Below are 21,512 nucleotides of genomic sequence, written 5' to 3'. Positions count from 1 at the left end.
GCTCACGCAAGCGCGATTCTGCAGAGTCCGGCACGGCGAAGCAATAATGTAACCCTTACAACTCTGGCCAGTATCGCCATGCAGCTGAACATTGATCAGCTGCTCTGACGATAGTTTTTGGGTGTAAATCGCAATTATAAAAAAAATAAGTGGTGTTAAGTTATGTTCCAGTAATAACCAAACAATAATGAACCACAGGAAGGAAAAGTGGAGGTGTTGCCCATAGCAACCAATCAGATTCTACCTATCATTTATCTAGTACATTCTAGAAAGCAATAGCTAGAATCTGATTGGTTGCTATTGGAAAACTTCCAATTTAACTTTTTAGAAGGTCTGAAAAATCTACCCCTTATTATCGATCTATTTGAGGTGAGATCTTAAAATGACCACTATGCATGTGGTGCAGAAAGTGTCCTAAACAATGCAATCTAAACATCTCAGAAATATCTAAGTTTGGACATTTTAATTGGTCAGTACTTGAAAAGAACTATATAGATCTGCTCGTGGGAAAATTGAATGTTCATAATTAAACGTATCTTTTGCATCTGCATTTGTGTCTCAGTGACATCACTACCATAGCTCCTAGCATTCAGAATCCTGAAAGCAGGACAAAATAAGGCCCGTCTGCCTAATCACCACCCAGTTGAGGGCGAACTCTGCCCACAAATGGCCATATTTGGTCAAACCCCATCCACTTTCCCATTAACCCCCACCCCTTTTTAAATATTGGGCTAATGAACCCAGTTTAGTAACTTGGTGGTGCAGCAAGTGGGATAAGAGGTGTGGCTTTTCTGTGTAATAAGGGCGGGACAAGTTTATTGAGAGGGATTTTGGATCCTTAAGGAAGCAACACATGGGCTGATCCTGCTGCGTGGTGCAAGCACCGAGATTAATGTCCGATCTGGCCAGACTTAGGTTTGTCCTGATCATTTCCAGTGTCAGTAGGGCCAGTAAGTGCGGACGGAAGATGAGACATTCTGCAGCCATCTTCCGACCATATATATGAAGTATAGAAAAAGTGTAGGGATAACAGCGCTGCTCTAAAGATATGTAGAGCTGCCAGAGTGGGTCTGTGTGGGACGAATTCCAAACTCCCCAATATAGATCAATGTAAACATAATATTGACCCACGGCGCTATGAATCAAAATGTTAATAAACGGAAATACAGTAGGGCTTTATGGCAAGGATGAATGCTAATAAATATAATAATAACAGGAGGCACTTTAAAAATAACTAGAAGGGTTTATTGAATATCCTATAACTCAACGGTAATGTTGGGATGAAGCTATAAAATAAAAAATATAGAATATATAATAAATAAAAAATAAAATAAAAAATAAAAAGTTAAAAAATTAAAAAATATGTAAAAATAAAAATATGTATGAGGTTAAAATGGATAAAAAAATGGAAATTCAAAATAAACATAAAAAAAATTATTTATTAGCATTCATCCTTGCCATAAAGCCCTACTGTATTTCCGTTAATTAACATTTTGATTCATAGCGCCGTGGGTCAATATTATGTTTACATTGACACTATATATGAACATACCTGATAATGATCCCATTGATTTTGGCATCACTATCATGTTGTCGCCAATTGGCCAATATGGACTGCAATATCGCAGATTGTACAAGATTTGACATTATAATAATATCATTTAAAAAACTCAAGCAAATGCAATAGAAAGGAAATAAAATGACAGAATATGACATATTATAGTAATAACCCTCATCACTTTACAATAGCAGCACACACCGCACCAATACAGGGGCTCCTGCCTCCGAAGGACAACGCCACTCACTGGCATTGTACTAAATGACTGGAAAGGCTTGCATGGAAAGCCAGAGAACGTTCCTGGATGCCTCAGATGGGTCTTTAGGGATATTCGATTACACGTCCATCTATTTTAAGCATGATTACATTACAGGGACTCTGCTGGATGTTTCTAGATATCCCCTGCATCTACTACTGCTGCTTGTGTTCCAGCACAGTGACCTAGTGGTTAGCACTTCTGCCTCACAGTACCGGGGTCATGAATTCAATTCCCGACCATGGCCTTATCTGTGTGGAGTTTGTATGTTCTCCCTGTGTTTGCGTGGGTTTCCTCCGGGTGCTCCGGTTTCCTCCCACACTCCAAAAACATACTGGTAGGTTAATTGGCTGCTATCAAATATTGAACCTAGTGTCTGTCTGTCTGTCTGTCTGTGTGAGTGTGTGTCTATATTAGGGAATTTAGACTGTAAGCTCCAATGGGACAGGGACTGATGTGAATGGGTTCTCTGTACAGCGCTGCGGAATTAGTGGGGCTATATAAATAAATGATGATGATGATCGCTTTTTGGAGCTGCCTAAATAAAACAGCTGCAACGATAACCCTTTTTGTCCCCCGCATTATTTCCCATTCTAAGTACAGAAACACATTGAGCAGGAACAAGGGGCAGGACAGTATCTCCCACACACGTTCAGCTGTTGCCAGTTGATGGGGCACAGCAACTGGTTTTCCTATAAATAGAACGTTGATAAAAAGTTTCTCGGAGCATCAGTGGAAATGGAATATTGTAGTATATCACTGTGGGTATGCTTTATGAAACTTGCCAGTGGATACATTCCTTGTGATACTGTTTAAACTCATTAAGAGATATTTCAGCCTGGTGAAAGGGGGGGGGGGGAGGGGGAGTATGGGGAGTGGGAAAGTGCAATCACCTCTGAGCTGTGGGGCAGGAGGGGAGGGGGGGAGGATGATGTTCCTTTTATAGGACTCTTCTCTGGGAATGTGAAGGTGCTGAAATAGCAGACGTGACTGGGAATTGGGACAGTCATTAACAGCCAGGCTGACTTCAGTTTTGCTCAGCTCTGGGATACCACAGTGGCAAGGATGGAGAACGTGGAGGTGTTTAACTCCGAAGACAAGGGACGAGGTCTGAAAGCTGCTCGGGATTTCTGGGCCGGAGACGTGATCTTCGCAGAAACTGCCTATGCCGCCGTAGTGTTTGACAAGTAAGTTTAAGCAGTTTTATGACTGTTTAAGTAACAATCCTGCAGAGTGTTGGAAAATACTGATACTGCTGCCTTACACCAGTCACATGGACTGTCAGCATCAGCAGCTACAATCCTCTACCTTATGCGTCAAGTGTTCCCCACACCTCTTAGATTGTAAGCTCATTGGGTCAGGACCATCTTCACCTTCTGATTCATGTAACTGCGTGCAGTATGTGTCAGTGATCCTCTCATTGAACATTGATCTACATACCGTCATGTCTTTTTAAAGAAAATGAATGGGTAGCTGTTGCAGAAACTGTACAGAACCTGGCGATTGGGTCACAAGAATTTGGGGATGACAATTTAATGTCTGTGAAGCTTAGACAATAGTGTGCAAATGGAAATATCTGCAATACTACAACTAGATTTAATCTTGCGCTGCATTTATTAGCATTACACATTTGTCACAAAAACATGGGTGGAAAAGAGACAAAGGGCAGATATTTGAGAACTAGACAAGTCGCAAGGGCAAAATGTCAATGGACAAGATAAGAGTGACATGTGTGCGTGTGTGAGTGTGAGTGTGAGTGTGTGTGTGCACGCACAGTAGTTGTTACTAGTGGTGGATTGATATAGGGGGGGCTGCAGCCTTAATGGCCTTTAGCTACCCCTCTGGGAGAAAGCTATACTGCAGTTCAAGAACATATTTATTCATCTACTGGAATGAGCTTTTGTATTGGCATAACTTAAATACCAATACTCAGTTGTTGCACAGTTTCTCTTTATGTTAATCTCTGATATGTTTGTAACTTACTTCCAAAAAATATTCACTGTATAATGTTTACATAATTATACCAGGTATCATGGTCATATTTTATTAATAATTAATTGCCTGTCCTTAATAAAATAATATTTGGCATTACTACAAAGTCATTAACCTAAACCGTTTTTCTATATGGCACATTGAGGGTGTAAAACTCGTTTTTATACTGAACATAATCGGGATTGCCAAACCTAAACAATATAATAATAATTATTATTACTATTATTATTATTATTCTTTTAATGTATCAACAACTTGCATTTAATGGGTAGTTTCAAATTGTACCCAGAACTGGAATGTAAGGTATTATCTACCTGAGGAACTGGGATTTTCAATATCATTCTTGCTGCTTTTGTAACCAGGAAAAGACGCCCACACGGAAAAGCAAATTTATATACATATGTTCAGTAAAAAATGTATCTCAGTATGTACATCTATATAATGTGTACCAGGTGTACATCTATATAATGTGTATCAGGTGTACATCTATATAATATGTACCAGGTGTACATCTGTATAATATGCACCAGGTGTACATCTATATAATATGCACCAGGTGTACATCTATATAATATGTACCAGCTGTACATCTATATAATATGTACCAGCTGTACATCTATATAATATGCACCAGGTGTACATCTATATAATATGTACCAGGTGTACATCTATATAATATGTGCCAGGTGTACATCTATATCATACTTGCCAACTCTCCCGGAATGTCCGGGAGACTCCCGAAATTCGGTTCAGTCTCCCGGGCTCGTTGGCATTTCTCCCGCATCCTGGATTTCACCGAGAATCGCGTCAAATGACGTGATTCTCGGTGATTGACGCCATTTTGGAGGGCAGGAGGGGGCGGGACGAGGCCAATCGTGTCATTTTGGCCCCGCCCCCCGCGACGTAAATTACGTTTTCGCGGGGGACGGGACCAAAATGACACGTTTGGCCTCGTCCCGCCCCCTCCCATCCTCCAGTCACGCCCCCTCTCCCGGAAACTTGTTTCCGAGAGTTGGCAAGTATGATCTATATAATATGCACCAGGTGTACATCTATATAATATGTACCAGGTGTACATCTATACAATATACGCCAGGTGTACATCTATATAATATGTACCAGGTGTACATCTATATAATATGTACCAGGTGTACATCTATATAATATGTACCAGGTGTACATCTATATAATATGTACCAGGTGTACATCTATATAATATGTACCAGGTGTACATCTATATAATATGTACCAGGTGTACATCTATACAATATACGCCAGGTGTACATCTATATAATATGTACCAGGTGTACATCTATATAATATGTACCAGGTGTACATCTATATAATATGTACCAGGTGTACATCTATATAATATGTACCAGGTGTACATCATTATAATATGTACCAGGTGTACATCTATACAATATACGCCAGGTGTACATCTATATAATATGTACCAGGTGTACATCTATATAATATGTACCAGGTGTACATCTATATAATATGTACCAGGTGTACATCTATATAATATGTACCAGGTGTACATCTATACAATATACGCCAGGTGTACATCTATATAATATGTACCAAGTGTACATCTATATAATATGTACCAGGTGTACATCTATATAATATACGCCAGGTGTACATCTATATAATATGTACCAGGTGTACATCTATATAATATACGCCAGGTGTACATCTATATAATATGTACCAGGATGTACATCTATATAATATGTACCAGGTGTACATCTATACAATATGTACCAGGTGTACATCTATATAATATGTACCAGGTGTACATCTATATAATATGTACCAGGTGTACATCTATATAATATGCATCAGATGTACATCTATATAATATGTGCCAGGTGTACATCTATATAATATGCATCAGGTGTACATCTATATAATACGTGCCAGGTATACATCTATATAATATGCATCAGGTGTACATCTATATAATATGTGCCAGGTATACATCTATATAATATGCATCAGGTGTACAACAATATAATATGTACCAGGTGTACAACAATATAATATGTACCAGGTGTACATCTATATAATATGCACCAGGTGTACATCTATATAATATGTACCAGGTGTACATCTATATAATATGTACCAGGTGTACATCTATATAATATGCACCAGGTATACATCTATATAATATGCATCAGGTGTACATCTATATAATATGTGCCAGGTATACATCTATATAATATGCATCAGGTGTACAACAATATAATATGTACCAGGTGTACAACAATATAATATGCACCAGGTGTACATCTATATAATATGCACCAGGTGTACATCTATATAATATGTACCAGGTGTACATCTATATAATATGTACCAGGTGTACATCTATATAATATGTACCAGGTGTACATCATTATAATATGCATCAGGTGTACATCTATATAATATGCGCCAGGTGTACATCTATATAATATGCATCAGAGGTACATCTATATAATACGTGCCAGGTATACATCTATATAATATGCATCAGGTGTAGATCTGTATAATATGTGCCAGGTGTACATCTATATAATATGCATCAGGTGTACAGCTATATAATATGCACCAGGTGTACATCTATATAATATGCACCAGGTGTACATCTATATAATATGCATCAGGTTTACATCTATATAATATGCATCAGGTGTACATCTATATAATATGCATCAGGTTTACATCTATATAATATGCATCAGGTGTACAGCTATATAATATGCACCAGGTGTACATCTATATAATATGTACCAGGTGTACATCTATACAATAAACGCCAGGTGTACATCTATATAATATGCATCAGGTTTACATCTATATAATATGCATCAGGTTTACATCTATATAATATGTACCAGGTGTACATCTATATAATATGTACCAGGTGTACATCTATACAATAAACGCCAGGTGTACATCTATATAATATGCATCAGGTTTACATCTATATAATATGCATCAGGTTTACATCTATATAATATGCATCAGGTGTACATCTATATAATATGCATCAGGTTTACATCTATATAATATGCATCAGGTGTACAGCTATATAATATGCACCAGGTGTACATCTATATAATATGCACCAGGTGTACATCTATATAATATGCATCAGGTGTACATCTATATAATATGTACCAGGTGTACATCTATATAATATGCATCAGGTGTACATCTATATAATATGCATCAGGTTTACATCTATATAATATGTACCAGGTGTACATCTATATAATATGTACCAGGTGTACATCGCTATAATATACACTAGGGGGTAAATGTATGAACGGCCGATTTTTTCAGCGTAGTAAAATCACGGCAAATCTCGGTTGTTAACCCGCAATTTTAGTGCAAAACTCATCAAGTGTATCAAGTTGCGATTTTTATCCTGATCTTCAAAATCGCTGGTCATCTCCGGTGCTTTGCTGCGATGTAAAACACTCCTGTGTTAGCTAACTCTCCTGTGTTGTAGCAGCGTGTTCTATAAACCCATCACTGTTACACTGTCCTGTCATACTGCCGGAGGTCCCAGCAGTTGTCAAAACTGTAAAAAAAAGATTAAAGTTTTTAAAAAAAAGTGTGGGGTCCCCCCTCGATTCACTATTAACTCTAGTGCTGCCAGCCTACTGCTGGTTCCGTGAAAATCAGGGAAAAAATTTGCGTGGGGTCCCCTAAATTTTCACTGAACCAGCACTAGGCAAACCAGCCGGGGTTGGTGGCACTATAGCAGGGGGACACGCGGCAGGGGTCCCCCTGTCATAATGACAAATCATCCCCAGGCTGTTCAGCGCTTTGCTGGATTCCCTAGGGAGAGGGGTCCGCCGAAAAAAACGACCGGGCCCCTCCTCTAGGGACACCCAGCCCAGTGCTAGGGCTCTTCCTACACCCCTGGTGTAGGGTAATAAACGGCAAAAAAAGTGTAAAAAATAAACAGACGCCATATTTTTTTTTGGAACTACAAGTCCCAACCAGCCAGGGTGCCATAAACAGTGTGGGCATGCTGCTACCTGTATAACTACAAGCACCAGCATATCCATGGCAGCCAGGGCATGATGGCACTTGGAGAACCAAGTGCCAACATGCCCTGACACCCACGGCTGGCTGGGACCTGTAGTTCCATAAAAGAAAATGTTAAATAAACCACCACACCCTCGTTAAAACCACAACATTTAATAAAAATAATAAACCCACAATAAAGACAGTAAACCTTTATTTATACCATATATTTTTATTAAAAATAATAAATGTCTTATACTCACCTCAGATGTTGTCAGCAGCTTTTAATCCGAAAATGGCTGTCAACCAAGTCCCAAATAATTCTGTATCCAATAGCTTGATAAAGTCCAAAATAAATGTGTAATTCCCAAAGTCCGGCTTGCAAAGTCCCAAAATTATTTGTATATCCAAAAGTCCCATCTTGAAATGTCCAAAAAGTATTTGTATCCAAAAGTCCCTGCTTGTAATGTCTTCTTTTATTCTTGGGCAAAAAGCCCCCCTTGTTGCTTGCAGTCTTCATTTCTTCTTGACCAGGGGGGCTCCCTTGTTGCTTGAAGTCTTCAGCCAGAAGGGCCCCAGATTTGTAAGATCCACGCTGGAACATTCTTGGTTGGCAAAAAAAAAAAAAGATCCGCCGCAAACAGCTTCTACAATGTAGAAGCTCCGATGCGCAATGAACTTAGTTCATTGCGCGAGGTCTATTTATAGTATTAGGGGTTTCCCAAGACAGCGTGGGAAAATCCCCTAATAGTATAAATAGACCTAGCGCATGAAGAACTGACTCCCCTGTTTTCCATCCTCTGTTTTGCTCACAGACATTAGATATGATCAATCTTTTATGTAAGGACATCTCTAGGGGTTGTTTAATCAGACATACGTTATTTGTTTTTCTCCTTCAACGACTGATACTGCTTCTCTCCAATACCTTACATGGCATTGTCTGGATGCTGCTTCTTGGTATTGATAACTCACACACAGTGTTAGGCCAGGTACACACTGGAGAATTTTCCGACCAAACTGTTATCTACAACGATTGTACCTACAAGGTCTGACCAGTCGGCCGATTCATGTGTACACACTACACACAAGTTACCTTCAGATCTGTGCACTTCATCTGGTCCTTCAGTCATTTAGAGAATGACAATCATTCATTCATTCATTCCTGTCACACTGATTAACCGCCTTGTTATAGCTATACGCATGTCCTTACGAATATCGTTAGCTTCTGTGACTATGACACAAAATATTCAGTCTCAGAACGAACGAACGAACAAACTATTCCATCCACAGCACTCTCTACATTTAGTCATCAGGACATGTTCATTGTCGGCATCAGCTGAAAAGACCATGGGGTAAATTTATCAAGCTGCGAGTTTGAAAAAGTGGAGATGTTGCCTATAGCAACCAGTCAGATTCTAGATATCATTTATTTAGTACAGTCTACAAAATGACAGCCAGAATCTGATTGGTTGCTATAGGCAACATCTCCACTTTTTCAAACACACAGCTTGATAAATTTACCCCATGACTCTGTAAACGCTATGGAGATCGTGATTATGAGTTCATACACACTACATGGTCGAAAGGTGATTGGAAAGTGATTATTAAACAGTGCGACCAATCTAATGAAACAACAATCGGCACTTTGGAACAACTGTGACATTGTTCAGTGCCATTGCTCACACAGAAACAGGAGGGGTAGCAGTGTTCTTGTCACTCTCCAGTCTCCAGTAACATTGCTCACACAGAAACAGGAGGGGTAGCAGTGTTCTTGTCACTTGACAAAAATTTACTGGAAATGACTGGAAATTAATGTTATTGAGGTTAATAATAATGTTGGAACAAAAAAAGAGCCAAATTATGTGATTTTAGAAAAAAAATAAATCGGGATTTTTGAATAAAAATAGGGATCCAAATCTAAAACCAAAACGAAAACACACAAGGGCGGTTTGGCCAAAGCCAAAACACAGAGTTAATCCAGATCCAAAACCAAAACATGTGGGTCAGTGAACATCTCTAATAATAAGACTTTTAGGGCTAGATTTACTAAGCTGCGGGTTTGAAAAAGTGTGAATGTTGCCTATAGCAACCAATCAAATTCTAGCCTTCATTTATTTAGTACATTCTACAAAATGACAGCTAGAATCTGATTGGTTGCTATAGGCAACATCCCCACTTTTTCAAACCTGCAGCTTAGTAAATCTAGCCCTTAGTCATTGTTTCATACTTATGTTAAGTTCTGTTGGAGACAAACTACTGTAGTTGCCACTAGATGGCAGCATGTAGCATAGCTCACATTACTACAGCTATCGGCATCATAAAATTTCAATAAGAAACCCAATTATGTGAGGATACATGACACATGTATGTATGTGAGGAGCTTTGCAGGCCTCTAACACTGAAAAAAAAATCAGCACTTAAACCACAATAGAATAGGTGATGTACTAACTGCATTATGCAGACTTGCAGCATACATAGGTGTACACGTACATCCTGAATTCTGGGTAGGTCTTCCAGACTCCCAGGAGATCAGGCCAATTTCCCACATCCATACAGTGGCCTCTATGTCGTGATTGTGTCATTGCGTCTCAGAGGCGGGGCCAAAATGACCCGATTAACGTCCACCTTTGCGCTTACACTTTATTTCCCCTCTGGCAGAAAACAAAAATTGCCAAGTATTTGTGTGCTACATGAAAAAACAGTCAGTATTTAACTTATGTGCAAAACAGAATGCTAATTTGCACCCCTTGCATTGTAACATGGTTTTTCCAGGAGACTGAAATAAGACGTTTCTCAAGTTAAGATCCTTAATGAATCAGGCCCCTAGTTATCATTTATTTAGTGCATTCTACAAAGTGACAACTAGAATCTGATTGGTTGCTATAGGCAACATCTCCAGTTTTTCAAACCCGCAGTTTAGTAAATATACCCCTAAATGTCTCTTAAATATGTAAAACATGTCTTCACTGATTGAAACGATCAGGGCTTATATTGTACTGTTAATAAGCTATATAATGGAAAAAACATATTCCATGTGTCCTGTGGGCTTGTAGATCACATATTCTGTTAGTGTTTTGTGATGAAAATGTAATCCAGGAAAGATGTTGACAATGTGCGGTGATTACTGCATGTGGCGCTGGGCTTTAATGCATGTTGATGTGCTGTCAGTGTTTTATAGTGAACTATGGTGTGTTTGTAAGAGAGCAGAAAATAGAAATGACATTCAGTGAGTGTTATGATCTGTCATCGCTGTGATGTAAACCATACACTTCACTTACCCTTGGCAGAAACTGTGTGCTGAGTACGTGTAGAAGATCAGATAACGAGAGACACATTAAATTGTACTTGCTACCTAAACACGCTGGTCCTTTTGTGAGCCGAAAAAATGATCCGGGTGAATTCACAATATGACCCCAAAAAACACATTACAGTAACCCACTCGGGATCTCCATCTCTGTTGTAGAGGATGGATCCCTGAGTGACAAATGTTGTAATTGAGGTGCTGAGAAGAGATGCCTAAAATTGTTTCAAAGTGGTTTTCAAACCAGTTCATAGAACTGGTTTTTAAAGTTTGAAATTGTCATCAACATTTATTTATATGGCGCCACTAATTCTGCAGCGTTGTACAGAGAACTCACTCACATCAGTCCCTGTCCCATTGGAGCTTACAGTCTAAATTCCTTAACATAGACACACACACAGATAGACTAGGGTCAATTTTGATAACAGCCAATTAACCTACTAGTATGTTTTTGGAGTGTGGGAGGAAACCGGAGCACCCGGAGGAAACCCATGCAAACACGGGGAGAACATACAAACTCCACACAGATAAGGCCATGGTTGGGAATTGAACTCATGACCCCAGTCTCTGTCCCAGTGGAGATCACTCGATGAACTCGAACACTGAATTAAAAAACTGTTAAGAATATTATAAAATGTAGCAATTCAAGCTTAAACAGGCATCATATTATAGTCTATATTATCGTCTCTAAGAACAGCATACCTAAAAATGCAATCTGTATATGCAGATGTGAATTTCGTACCACAAGCTATGCACCTCGAGCGTGGTTCAAGGTTTCTTGTTTGAGAGTTTGGGATGGGGGAAGGAAGGGGGCAGAAAATAAAACAGATTGAACTGATACATTGTTCCGCTAACAAATTTGAGGACATTGAACTGACCAAATTCAATCAGGTGTTAAACCTGTTCTAATTATTTGAGTATCTCTAGTCCTCAGTACTAGTGCTAGTTTCTGCCAGAAGAGAAGCACTTGGCTGGGGTAGTTATAAGAAAAACACCACTACCGGCCCAGTCCCTTAGTCCAAGGATGAGTTGTGAGGGTCAAAGCGGAAGTAGGTGGGTTGGAGGAGGTAGAATCATGAGGGATGAAGCCGATTTCAATAAACCGGCAAACAAAACAAGACGCTTGAAGTACCAGCAGTGAGATGAAATTATAATTTTGCTCATGCATAGACTGGTGGGACTGGGGCTGCATACAGGTGAGGTCTCTTAGTCTTAATTGACTTGGTCTTTAGCAAAGTGCTGATTGCAGTAAGTGAAAAAGAATGTGCTGTTGACGGTTCACTGCAACTTGTCATCTGTAGCTGGGTCCTCACAAAAGAGAAAATGATCATTCTGAAGTTTCCAGGTATTGAAGAGGATTCCGCTGCAGCTGGTTTCCATTGTGCATCCTCTCAGGGGAAATGTAACTGCTAGTAAGGTTCCCTGATGCCATCAAGGGCAGGTGCGCCCATGTAGTTATTTGCAGCTGCTTATGTATGTTCGAGAGAGGTCACCTCCTGTTGAGAACTTTGTTAGCGATAAAGCAGTTTGGTGACAATATTACTGATCTGGATATTCCTTAATTATGCATGCTGGTGAGATGTATGCATCTCCCTGGCTGACGATTCCATCTGGAGCGAAATTTATTTTGATAACAAGAGGTGAGAGTGGTAGGTGGGTTACCAGCGGTACCCAAGGCAGAACGAGAGAGAAAACCGAGATCAGGGAAGACAGAGAAGAAGGTGGAAAATACGTTCATGGTTTGTGCCGCTAAACATTGTGAGAATGGTAAATTGGTATTGAAGTAAATAAAATCTAGAGTGATGGCGTTATATATCTCATATTGTCCATCTCTTGCCAGCCATACACACTCTGTGTGTCACACATGTTTCAAGAGGCAGGAAAAGCTGCAGCGCTGCGGACAATGTAAATTTGCACATTACTGCGATCGCACCTGTCAAAAGGACTCTTGGGCCAACCACAAATTTGAATGTGCCTCCATCAAGAAACTTGGCAAAGCCCCAAACGAAAACATCAGGTAAGAACAGAGTCTTTCTGGTACAACTGGCCTCAGCCAGTTTTATTGAGTATGTGCAAATAACAAAACATAAACCCGTCCGGCACTAGCTAAACATTCCTTAGAGGCCCTCTCTCGACTCTGAGACCTTGTGTCCCAAACTCAAACTCCAAACAAAGGATATTTGCTCACCCTTAGCAGCCTCCTTCCCAGGTCTGAGAGACAGAGTGATACTGGCTGCAAACTTTTACAGACCCCACACAGGTGCAACTCCAAATTAGTCTGCTTTGAAACATACTCTGGAAAGCTTTTCCCCACAGAGCTAAACAATCTCCCTGATGTTAGTGTATACAAGGCAGGAGACCTGGGACAAATACCTCTGTGATTTAGCATTAATCCAGTGACTATATATATATATATATATATATATATATATTTGCAAAATACAAAACCTATCTATATTCTATTTCTATTTGTTCCATAAATTCTTTGCTTCTAATCTCCCTCCTACCTTTCCTTTTGACACTTCCCTCCTCCTGCCAGTGGCTATGGTATGTAAATGAGAGGGGTGGGGCAGATTCTGAAGCAATCCAGAAAGATCAGAGAGAGAATTGATATTACAACAGCTGCTTTACTTTTAAGACTTAGGAGTAAATGTATCAAGCCTTCTAAAAAGCAAAAGCGGAGATGCTGCCCATAGCAACCAATCAGATTCTAGCTACCATTTTCCAGAATGTACTAGATAAACGATAGCTAGAAACTAATTGGCTACTATGGGCAACACCTCTGCTTTTCCTATTTAGAAACTTGATACATTAACCCCTTCTAGAAAGAAAGCATGTTTAAGAGACACCAGTACAACGAGACTGTGTTTGTTATAGTTTTAGCTATTTTTTACGAGAGGAGAAACTGGGCAGACAGAGGGGGACTGAGGTGCACACAGCGGAGATCATGGATATATGGAACATGAGATAAAGTGTATCAGATCATATAATACTGTATAAATTGTAATGGAGTTCCTGGTGTGTGAAAAACATGTGTCTGCTATGTAACTAGGCTTGCTGCTAGAATAATGTGGCGGATAGACAGAGAAGGAAGCGGACTGACAGAGGGATGTTTAGTCTCCGTCGAGGACCTGCAAAACCACCTATTCAACTTCGATGAAGAGGAAAAGAATAGTCTAATGGAAGACGTGCAAAGCTTTCTGGATTATTGGCCAAGTCAGAGTAAACAGTTTGGCATGCACTTCATTTCTTATATCTTTGGAGTGGTAAGTCTTAGTAATGGAGAGCAAAGTGTACTGGATTTTTGGAGGCCACATTCACAATCTTACTACTATTGTTCTATATGATAAAGAATGAGGAGGCCAACTGACTGCCCACAAACCTCGCCCCATTAACACTCTTTATCCAACACTCCAAGGGGTAAATGTATCAAGCTGAGAGTTTTCAAGTGGGTTTGAGAAGTGGAGATGGTGCCTGTAGCAACCAATCAGATTTTTGCTATCATTTTCTAGAATGCACTAAATAAATGATAACTAGAATTTGATTGGTTGCTATAGGCAACATCTCTACTTTTCAAACCCGCCGGAAACTCGCAGCTTGACAGCATTTACCCTCAAGACTGGAGCGCGGAGATTTCACCATTTAACATACTACCTATACATTTTTCTATAGCCGAGAGATGTGAATCTAAATTTCGCCCTTATGTATGTTTTGTATGTTGTGTTTTTTTATTTTACTTCTTATTAAAAAATATATATATATTTTTTTATATAACATAATGCATTAACAACTCCATATTAACTTATATTTGCTGATTGACGGTTTTATTCTTGTGTGTCTCTCTACCTCTTCCTCCGGGCGGCTTTACATGGAAAGATAAGCTGCAACGGATTTACTTTAAGTGACCAAAGAGGTCTTCAAGCTGTTGGAGTTGGCATCTTCCCAAATCTCTGTCTTGCTAACCACGACTGCTGGCCGAATTGCACCGTTATATTCAACAATGGCAAGTAAGTACGATATTTCCGCCAAGACATTTTCATTATTATATGATATTGTGGACATGGTCCAGGCCTTTCTCTTGTATTGTCTCTAGAAAAATCGCTTTGCAGTAGTCCAATTTGCATAGCCGCAGGTTCACAGAGAACTCACCAACGTGAAATGCGATTTAACCTAGATTACAGTGATGGAGGCCGCATCAGAGCGAATATTCACCAAAGAAAAAATTTGCAATTAGAAAAATATTTGAGTATTTGAAAACATTATATACTAAAAATGTTTTTCCTTTAGAAGTAATTGTCATGTAGTGCTTCCATAGTAAGTTATGGCTGCATAGAATTTTATCCTTAATGCTGGTTGCTAGGGTGAGAGGCGCATAGCAACCAAACAAAATAGTCCTCGGTAACTATTATTTTCATTAGATAATTTGGTCATAATATACATAATATGTGTTTAATGACCATAAACATCTAAAAATAATAGTGTGAAGGAAAAAAGGGTAGAAAATACAGGGACCACACAAGTGAAACAGGGTTATAGGACATGTGCTTTATTAATTTAACTAATTAAAAAGCTCAGTCCACCAAGTATGCTGGACTAATTGCATGGGCAGTCATGCTAATCTCCAGCTGCCGGCAATATGATCAGGCATTTATAGAGCACCCAGTCCATTGTGTGAGACAAAATAAATAAAAAAAAAACAATACTATAAGGCACTAACTTTTAATTTAGGAACCACATCTGGGCTCTAATGACTCAAACACATTAAAATTCAAACAGATCTGCAGGTATTGGGCAGAATTACACCTACAATCAAAAAGCCTGTACTGAAGTGGAAGGGAGCATGTTGCCCACTACATTCCTTCTACATGCCCATACCACAAGTTTCCAGGGCGCATTGCACAGCTTTGATAAACATCATTGTGAAAATGATCAACGCTCAACTCTCTTCCTCATTTTACTCTGTCTCATCTATGTAAGGGGGAAATGGTTTATAATATTCTAGTGCCCACTTAATGGCTAAGTATTCCCTTTCAACCATAATTTCTTTGACAGGGAGTATTTTTCTGACTTAGATATATTACTAGGTGTTGCTCCTGATTAATTGCTGACGAGATGGCTGCTCCAAATCCCACACTAATAGCATCCATTGGAACTACAAACTTTTTCCTTTTTTAAGTTTGGAGTTATTAAGACTCTGGGTAGGTCTCCTCTGCCTCTGAACTCCTATCATAGCTAACTGGCTTTCCCTCAGTGGCAGTGTGTCTCGGGGACCTAACAAAGTTAGGCGCGAACCTACGATAAGGTCCCACTGTAACGAGGGAGGGTCTAACTTATTTGTTTTTACATTGGCTGTGGTTAATTTTGAAATGCCTCCTAATAGGCAGCCATCGCTACTAATTTTTTTTAAAACAAATTCAGTTCTCTGCAAAACAGTTAACCCTTAGTGATAGAGATAGGATAATAACGTTATTTGTTTTTAAACACATTACGCTGAAAAACAAGGCATGAATATGGTAATGTTAAGTCATACTTGCCAACTCTCCCGAAATGTCCGGGAGACTCCCGCATTCCGCAGGAGTCTCCCGGACTCCCGGGAGAGTGTGGCAATCTCCCGCCCATGTGGGCAGAATTAGGTCCAAAATGCCGCGATTCACAGGGAATTGCGGCGTTTGGTCCTGCCCCCTGCTGTACGGGGGCGGGTCCAAAATGGCACAAATTTTGGAGCCCCATCACGCCCACCTCCCCCGTCAGGCTCCCGGAAGCCAACTTTAGAAAGTTGGGAAGTATGTGTTAAGTATGTGTGCCATTTATCAAAGTAGGATCGCACATTGAATGCCTGATTTCAGCATCTGCGCTTGAGTCGTAAGGCAGCAGATAATGAACTAATGTTTACAGTTCATCTTAATTGCAGAATACAATAGTATTGAATTAATATATTTTGAATAATCGTTCAGCATAGGGCTTGTCATTCATTTCCTGCCAGGAGTATCTGCAGCCAGGTGGATATACGGTGTGCCCTGTAATACTATAAGATCCATCATAAGCCAGATCTTCTTGGCTTAGCCAGTTACAAGGAGCTGTGGTATATGAATATCTGTTCTTTTCTATTAGTGAGTTTGTTCAGCAGACTGTGATAAAGCCACTTTACAAGCAGTGTCCTCTGTGCTCTTATCCTTTGACATTTATATGACATTACGTTCATTGAAATGCCAGCTCCCTAGCTTACCCCAGCTACGCCGACAGCTGATCCCTGTTAGCAGCTGACAAGGGTGGGCAGGTGTGGTGAGGCTGAGATTCCCATGTGCTGTACATGTTTAATGGTCGGTGTCATGTGACACAGGTTAACAATGTGCAGTATCTTAATTAGAATTCTGAGGGCAAACCTGCATTCTAATCCTTACAGAAGAAACTGTATAATTAACTTGTAGAACTACTGTCGAACTGAATTAAGGAAAAAATGTAGGTCAGTATGGAGCAGTATTATTTAATGTTTCTTACTTTCTTTAATCTTCATTGACCAGGATTTGCCATGTGCTCCCTTAGGATTCTGTTCTGTTTATGCTGTGTATAAACAACCTGTATAAATCTATTAATTCATTTGGTTACAAAACACCTTGGACTACCTTTATCATTTACACTGGGTGTTACACTATCCCATATATCATGGAAATACTTGCTCAGGGTATTTTGTAAACAAGTTTGAAAATAATAATATGAAGTTTAATGTGGCATATTGCTCTTAAAGCATAGGTTATATATCAAACCTAAACCAAAGACATGAGAACTGTAACAGAATATTATAGAAATCCATCAATATCCAGTTAGCACCTAATACAGTATCTTGTTCTGGAAACCAAGGAAAGACAATACAGTGCGATTGTATTATCTCAACATACTGAACAGATTTTTGTTTTTTTTAGAATACACTCTATTAATAACATCAAGTACAAAAAGATAAATTCCAAGAATTCATGGGAGATTCAGCAATAACATTGTATAAACAAGTTTAGGGTACATGACACTCCCCTACAATGCTTTTGCAATATGAAGTCAACAATATGCTGGTCTTGTACTGTGGTGATGTTAACATTTCAAACAGGAAGGGGAAGGGGTTATAAGGCATAGAGGTGAGAGAGGTATATTTCAGGGTTGTAGGGGGGGGGAGGGGAAACAGGGAATTAGGCAAAGTGTGTGGGGAAAAAAGTTCATGCACTAAAAATGTAGGAATGGTCTAGGCCGGGAGTCCGCACACAGATTCAATAGCAATTAGAATCTGAGCAGAGGTTGACTATAATAGGAAGCTCAAGGGGACCAAGTTTTGTAGAAGGATACGAAGGAGCCCCTCAGGATACTGGTAAGGTGGTAAGATGTTCCATCTGGTAGGTGTGTCATACCTGACTGCAGACCATTTGAAGCATTGAGGGAGTAGGATTCTTCCAGGAAGCAGTGATTTGGCAGGTCGCCGCACTAACAATATGTCTGAAGAGTTTATGGGCATGAGAAGGAAGGTTTGAGACAGGCAAGGGTAGAAGCACGTGTTTGGTTTCGGATGGTAGAGGGATGCCGAGAATTGTTGAGGCTAGAGAAAGTGCGGGCGTAGTTTGGGACAGTCCCATCATATATGCATAAAGGTTCCAATGTAAGATTAATGGTGCCCATGCACAGACAGAATGGTGGCTTCTATGTAAGCTTTGGCCATACAAACCAGTGTTCTGGTCAAGCTGCCATATCTGTCAGGGCGCCATTACTGATATGGGATGATGACCAGATCTACGGTCAGATATGGTCATCCACTGACTGGATTTATTGTACATCCTGGACAGCACCTTGATTGATTGGAGTCAGCAGTCCTTTTGGTGTCATGCCCCTTGCAATTTCCAGCCACTCGGGTCTAAATTTGGCCATCAAAATTAAAGGAATTATGGGAATCTTTAGACTGGGGGTTTAGGAGTATGTACTGATTGTTTTCTGTTTATTTTGTACTACATTTTACATGTTTGATGTATTTGATATACAACATTTGAGTCAAGCTTTCAGTTCTGAAACCGATTTCTCCGTTGTCAAGACAATCGGTAGTTCTACAAGAATTATAAGGTTTAAACAGATTTCAGTGAAAACATTTTTAGTTTAATAATATAAAAAAAATGTAAACATACAGATGTAATAACTTCGACAACATTATAAGTTGGCTTGATAATTATTTTCATGTAACATGTACTCAATATTTCTTTCCATGGGGGGAGAGGGTATAAATATAGATAAGTTACGGGCTATGTATCAAACTCTTAACGTCCAGGACTAACTTCAAAATACATGAGGTATTTAAAACGTTTCGAAGAACAATGATTTCTGTTATGTGTTATTATAATGTCACCTCAAATTCCTAATAAGTGCACAGCAGCTGATCCAGTGTACCCTGCATCTATTAACAATGTTGGACCAAAACTAGTCTCCCAAACTGGAAATTGATACATAGCCCCCATGTATAATGAACGACACCATAGTGCTCCCAGAGTATCCTACCCTTTGCTTAGTTATAATGGACATTCTTGTTACCCATGTGCATTGTAGATTCTTGTTTTCTTTTTCAGTCATGAGGCTGTTAAATCAATGTATCATACACAGATGAGGTGGGTCAGTGTCACAAACATCATTGTGAAATCCTCTGTTCCTCATGAATCCAGTAACCCACACAGCGTCTCTCTGCTCCCAAATCCCCTCACCCCCTCACCATATGTGCATCATATGATACTTCACAATGTATGAAACCTCCATTAATACTGTTATCCTAAGCCTGACCCTTCCACCCTAATCCCGTCCTCTGTTCTGTGTATTGCACTTCCCACCTCAGTGATTCCTTGGTGCACAGTGATATCATGTGTTCGTCGTCTGAAAGCATGGACTATTGTCAATAAAGTTTGGAAAGGAAAATTACGTCTGTCGCCTTTTCGGCAATTGGATTCTGATCTACTAATATGTATTTCTAACAAAAATAAAAATACTAAAGCCTATTAAAGATAATCACTTTCCTAAGAACTGCATATGCTGTCAATGAATGGGTTTTGATACTTTAATGATGCCAAAGTTAAAATGCACATGTCACCAATACACACAGCGCATGGCGCCTTTAATAATGATGGAGGAAGTGGAGGCAGCCGTTTGTGGTAGATACCAACATTTATGAGAAGGCAGCCAATCGCTTCGCTAGGAGCTTGTGATGTCACAGGTCCCTAGCGACCTGATTGGCTGCCTTCTCAGGAATATTGGTTCATAGCACAAAATGGCTGCCTCCAGAGTGTGTAGGCAACTGGTGCCCTATAATGGGATACAATGATAAATGTATATCTATGGTTGTGCTAAGGTGTACCGATCATACATTAAGATGTTTTGGCAGGTTTTCTGTTGTATGTTCTTAAAGCATATTACCATGTTGTTACATGATGATGCTGTATAGTATCAGCATTGATAGATTATATTAGAACACACATGTACTTTATTAGGAATCCTGTCGGAATGCACTGAGGACGTCAGGCCTGGATAATTTAATCTGGGGTCACAGGAAGCCTAAGACCACCTCTGCTCTTGTACTTGGTGGAGAGCTGTAAAGATTGAACGAATCGATACCCCCTAGGATAGCTATCACCATATTAAAAATAAAATATAAGATCATTTGCTCAGTTTAAAGCAATCTGACCAGAGGAAAGGTTTTGCTGTTTTACAAAGGTACCTGGACTCCTGTCTTCCACACTTACTGTTAAGTAGCCCTCAGCTTGGTGTCGGCAGGCCCATAGTGCCAGAATGGGCGCTTCCCGAACTTAATACCAGCTCAGCGTGACGGGTCAGTAGAGGTCGAACAGGTTTGGAGGATTGGAGCTACAGTAACTCTGTTAAAACGGCAATAGCTTTTTTTCCCCTTTAAAAGTGAATTACAAAATCATTAACAATTTTAATGGTCTTATGTTTTATTTTCAATTTTCCTATGTTTGTCCTTTAAACACCGAAATCCTATGAAGATCTATTTGTAAGATAACACTAATTATCACATTTTGTGCCTATACTTAAGTGAAAATTAGTGTCTAAAATTGTTCATTTTCCTATCTGGCTTTTTGCAATCATTTAGAGCCTAAGATAAAGGTAAGATAAGTTAGCCAATGTTATACCATGTGAAAATAAAATGTTAATAAACTTATATGTGAGTGCAGCTTAGTTGTTTTCTATTCACACGTCTAAATCTCCTGCTTGCTCTGACAATTTTGGGAAGCAAATTTTTGTTTTTTTTTATAAAGAACTAAACTACGTATATTATTGTTCTAAAAAACTGATTATTCTGTTTGAATATCTTACCAATTTAACCAGTAATATATTTGGCATCA

General features: G+C 39.4%; 1 protein-coding gene across 2 annotated transcripts in view; it reads left to right on the top strand.

Moving 5' to 3' along the window:
* The first annotated feature begins 2,732 nt into the window (after positions 1-2,732).
* Positions 2,733-21,512, top strand: part of SMYD1 (SET and MYND domain containing 1) — a 30,130-nt gene continuing 11,350 nt past the window's right edge. Inside the window, exons 1-5 of one of the 2 annotated variants that reach the window (XM_075193982.1) lie at positions 2,733-3,001; positions 12,980-13,156; positions 14,192-14,405; positions 15,016-15,146; positions 19,731-19,769. In XM_075193982.1, the coding sequence (XP_075050083.1) occupies positions 2,880-3,001; positions 12,980-13,156; positions 14,192-14,405; positions 15,016-15,146; positions 19,731-19,769 (683 nt within the window). In that variant the 5' untranslated portion in view covers positions 2,733-2,879. The remainder of the gene's footprint in view (positions 3,002-12,979; positions 13,157-14,191; positions 14,406-15,015; positions 15,147-19,730; positions 19,770-21,512) is intronic. The other variant, XM_075193983.1, reaches the window with a different exon arrangement.

This window comes from Mixophyes fleayi, chromosome 1, assembly GCF_038048845.1.
Source record: "Mixophyes fleayi isolate aMixFle1 chromosome 1, aMixFle1.hap1, whole genome shotgun sequence".
Classification (NCBI taxonomy): domain Eukaryota; kingdom Metazoa; phylum Chordata; class Amphibia; order Anura; family Limnodynastidae; genus Mixophyes; species Mixophyes fleayi.
The sequence above is the reverse complement of the archived record's forward strand: the minus strand, read 5'-3'. Positions and strand labels throughout refer to the sequence as shown.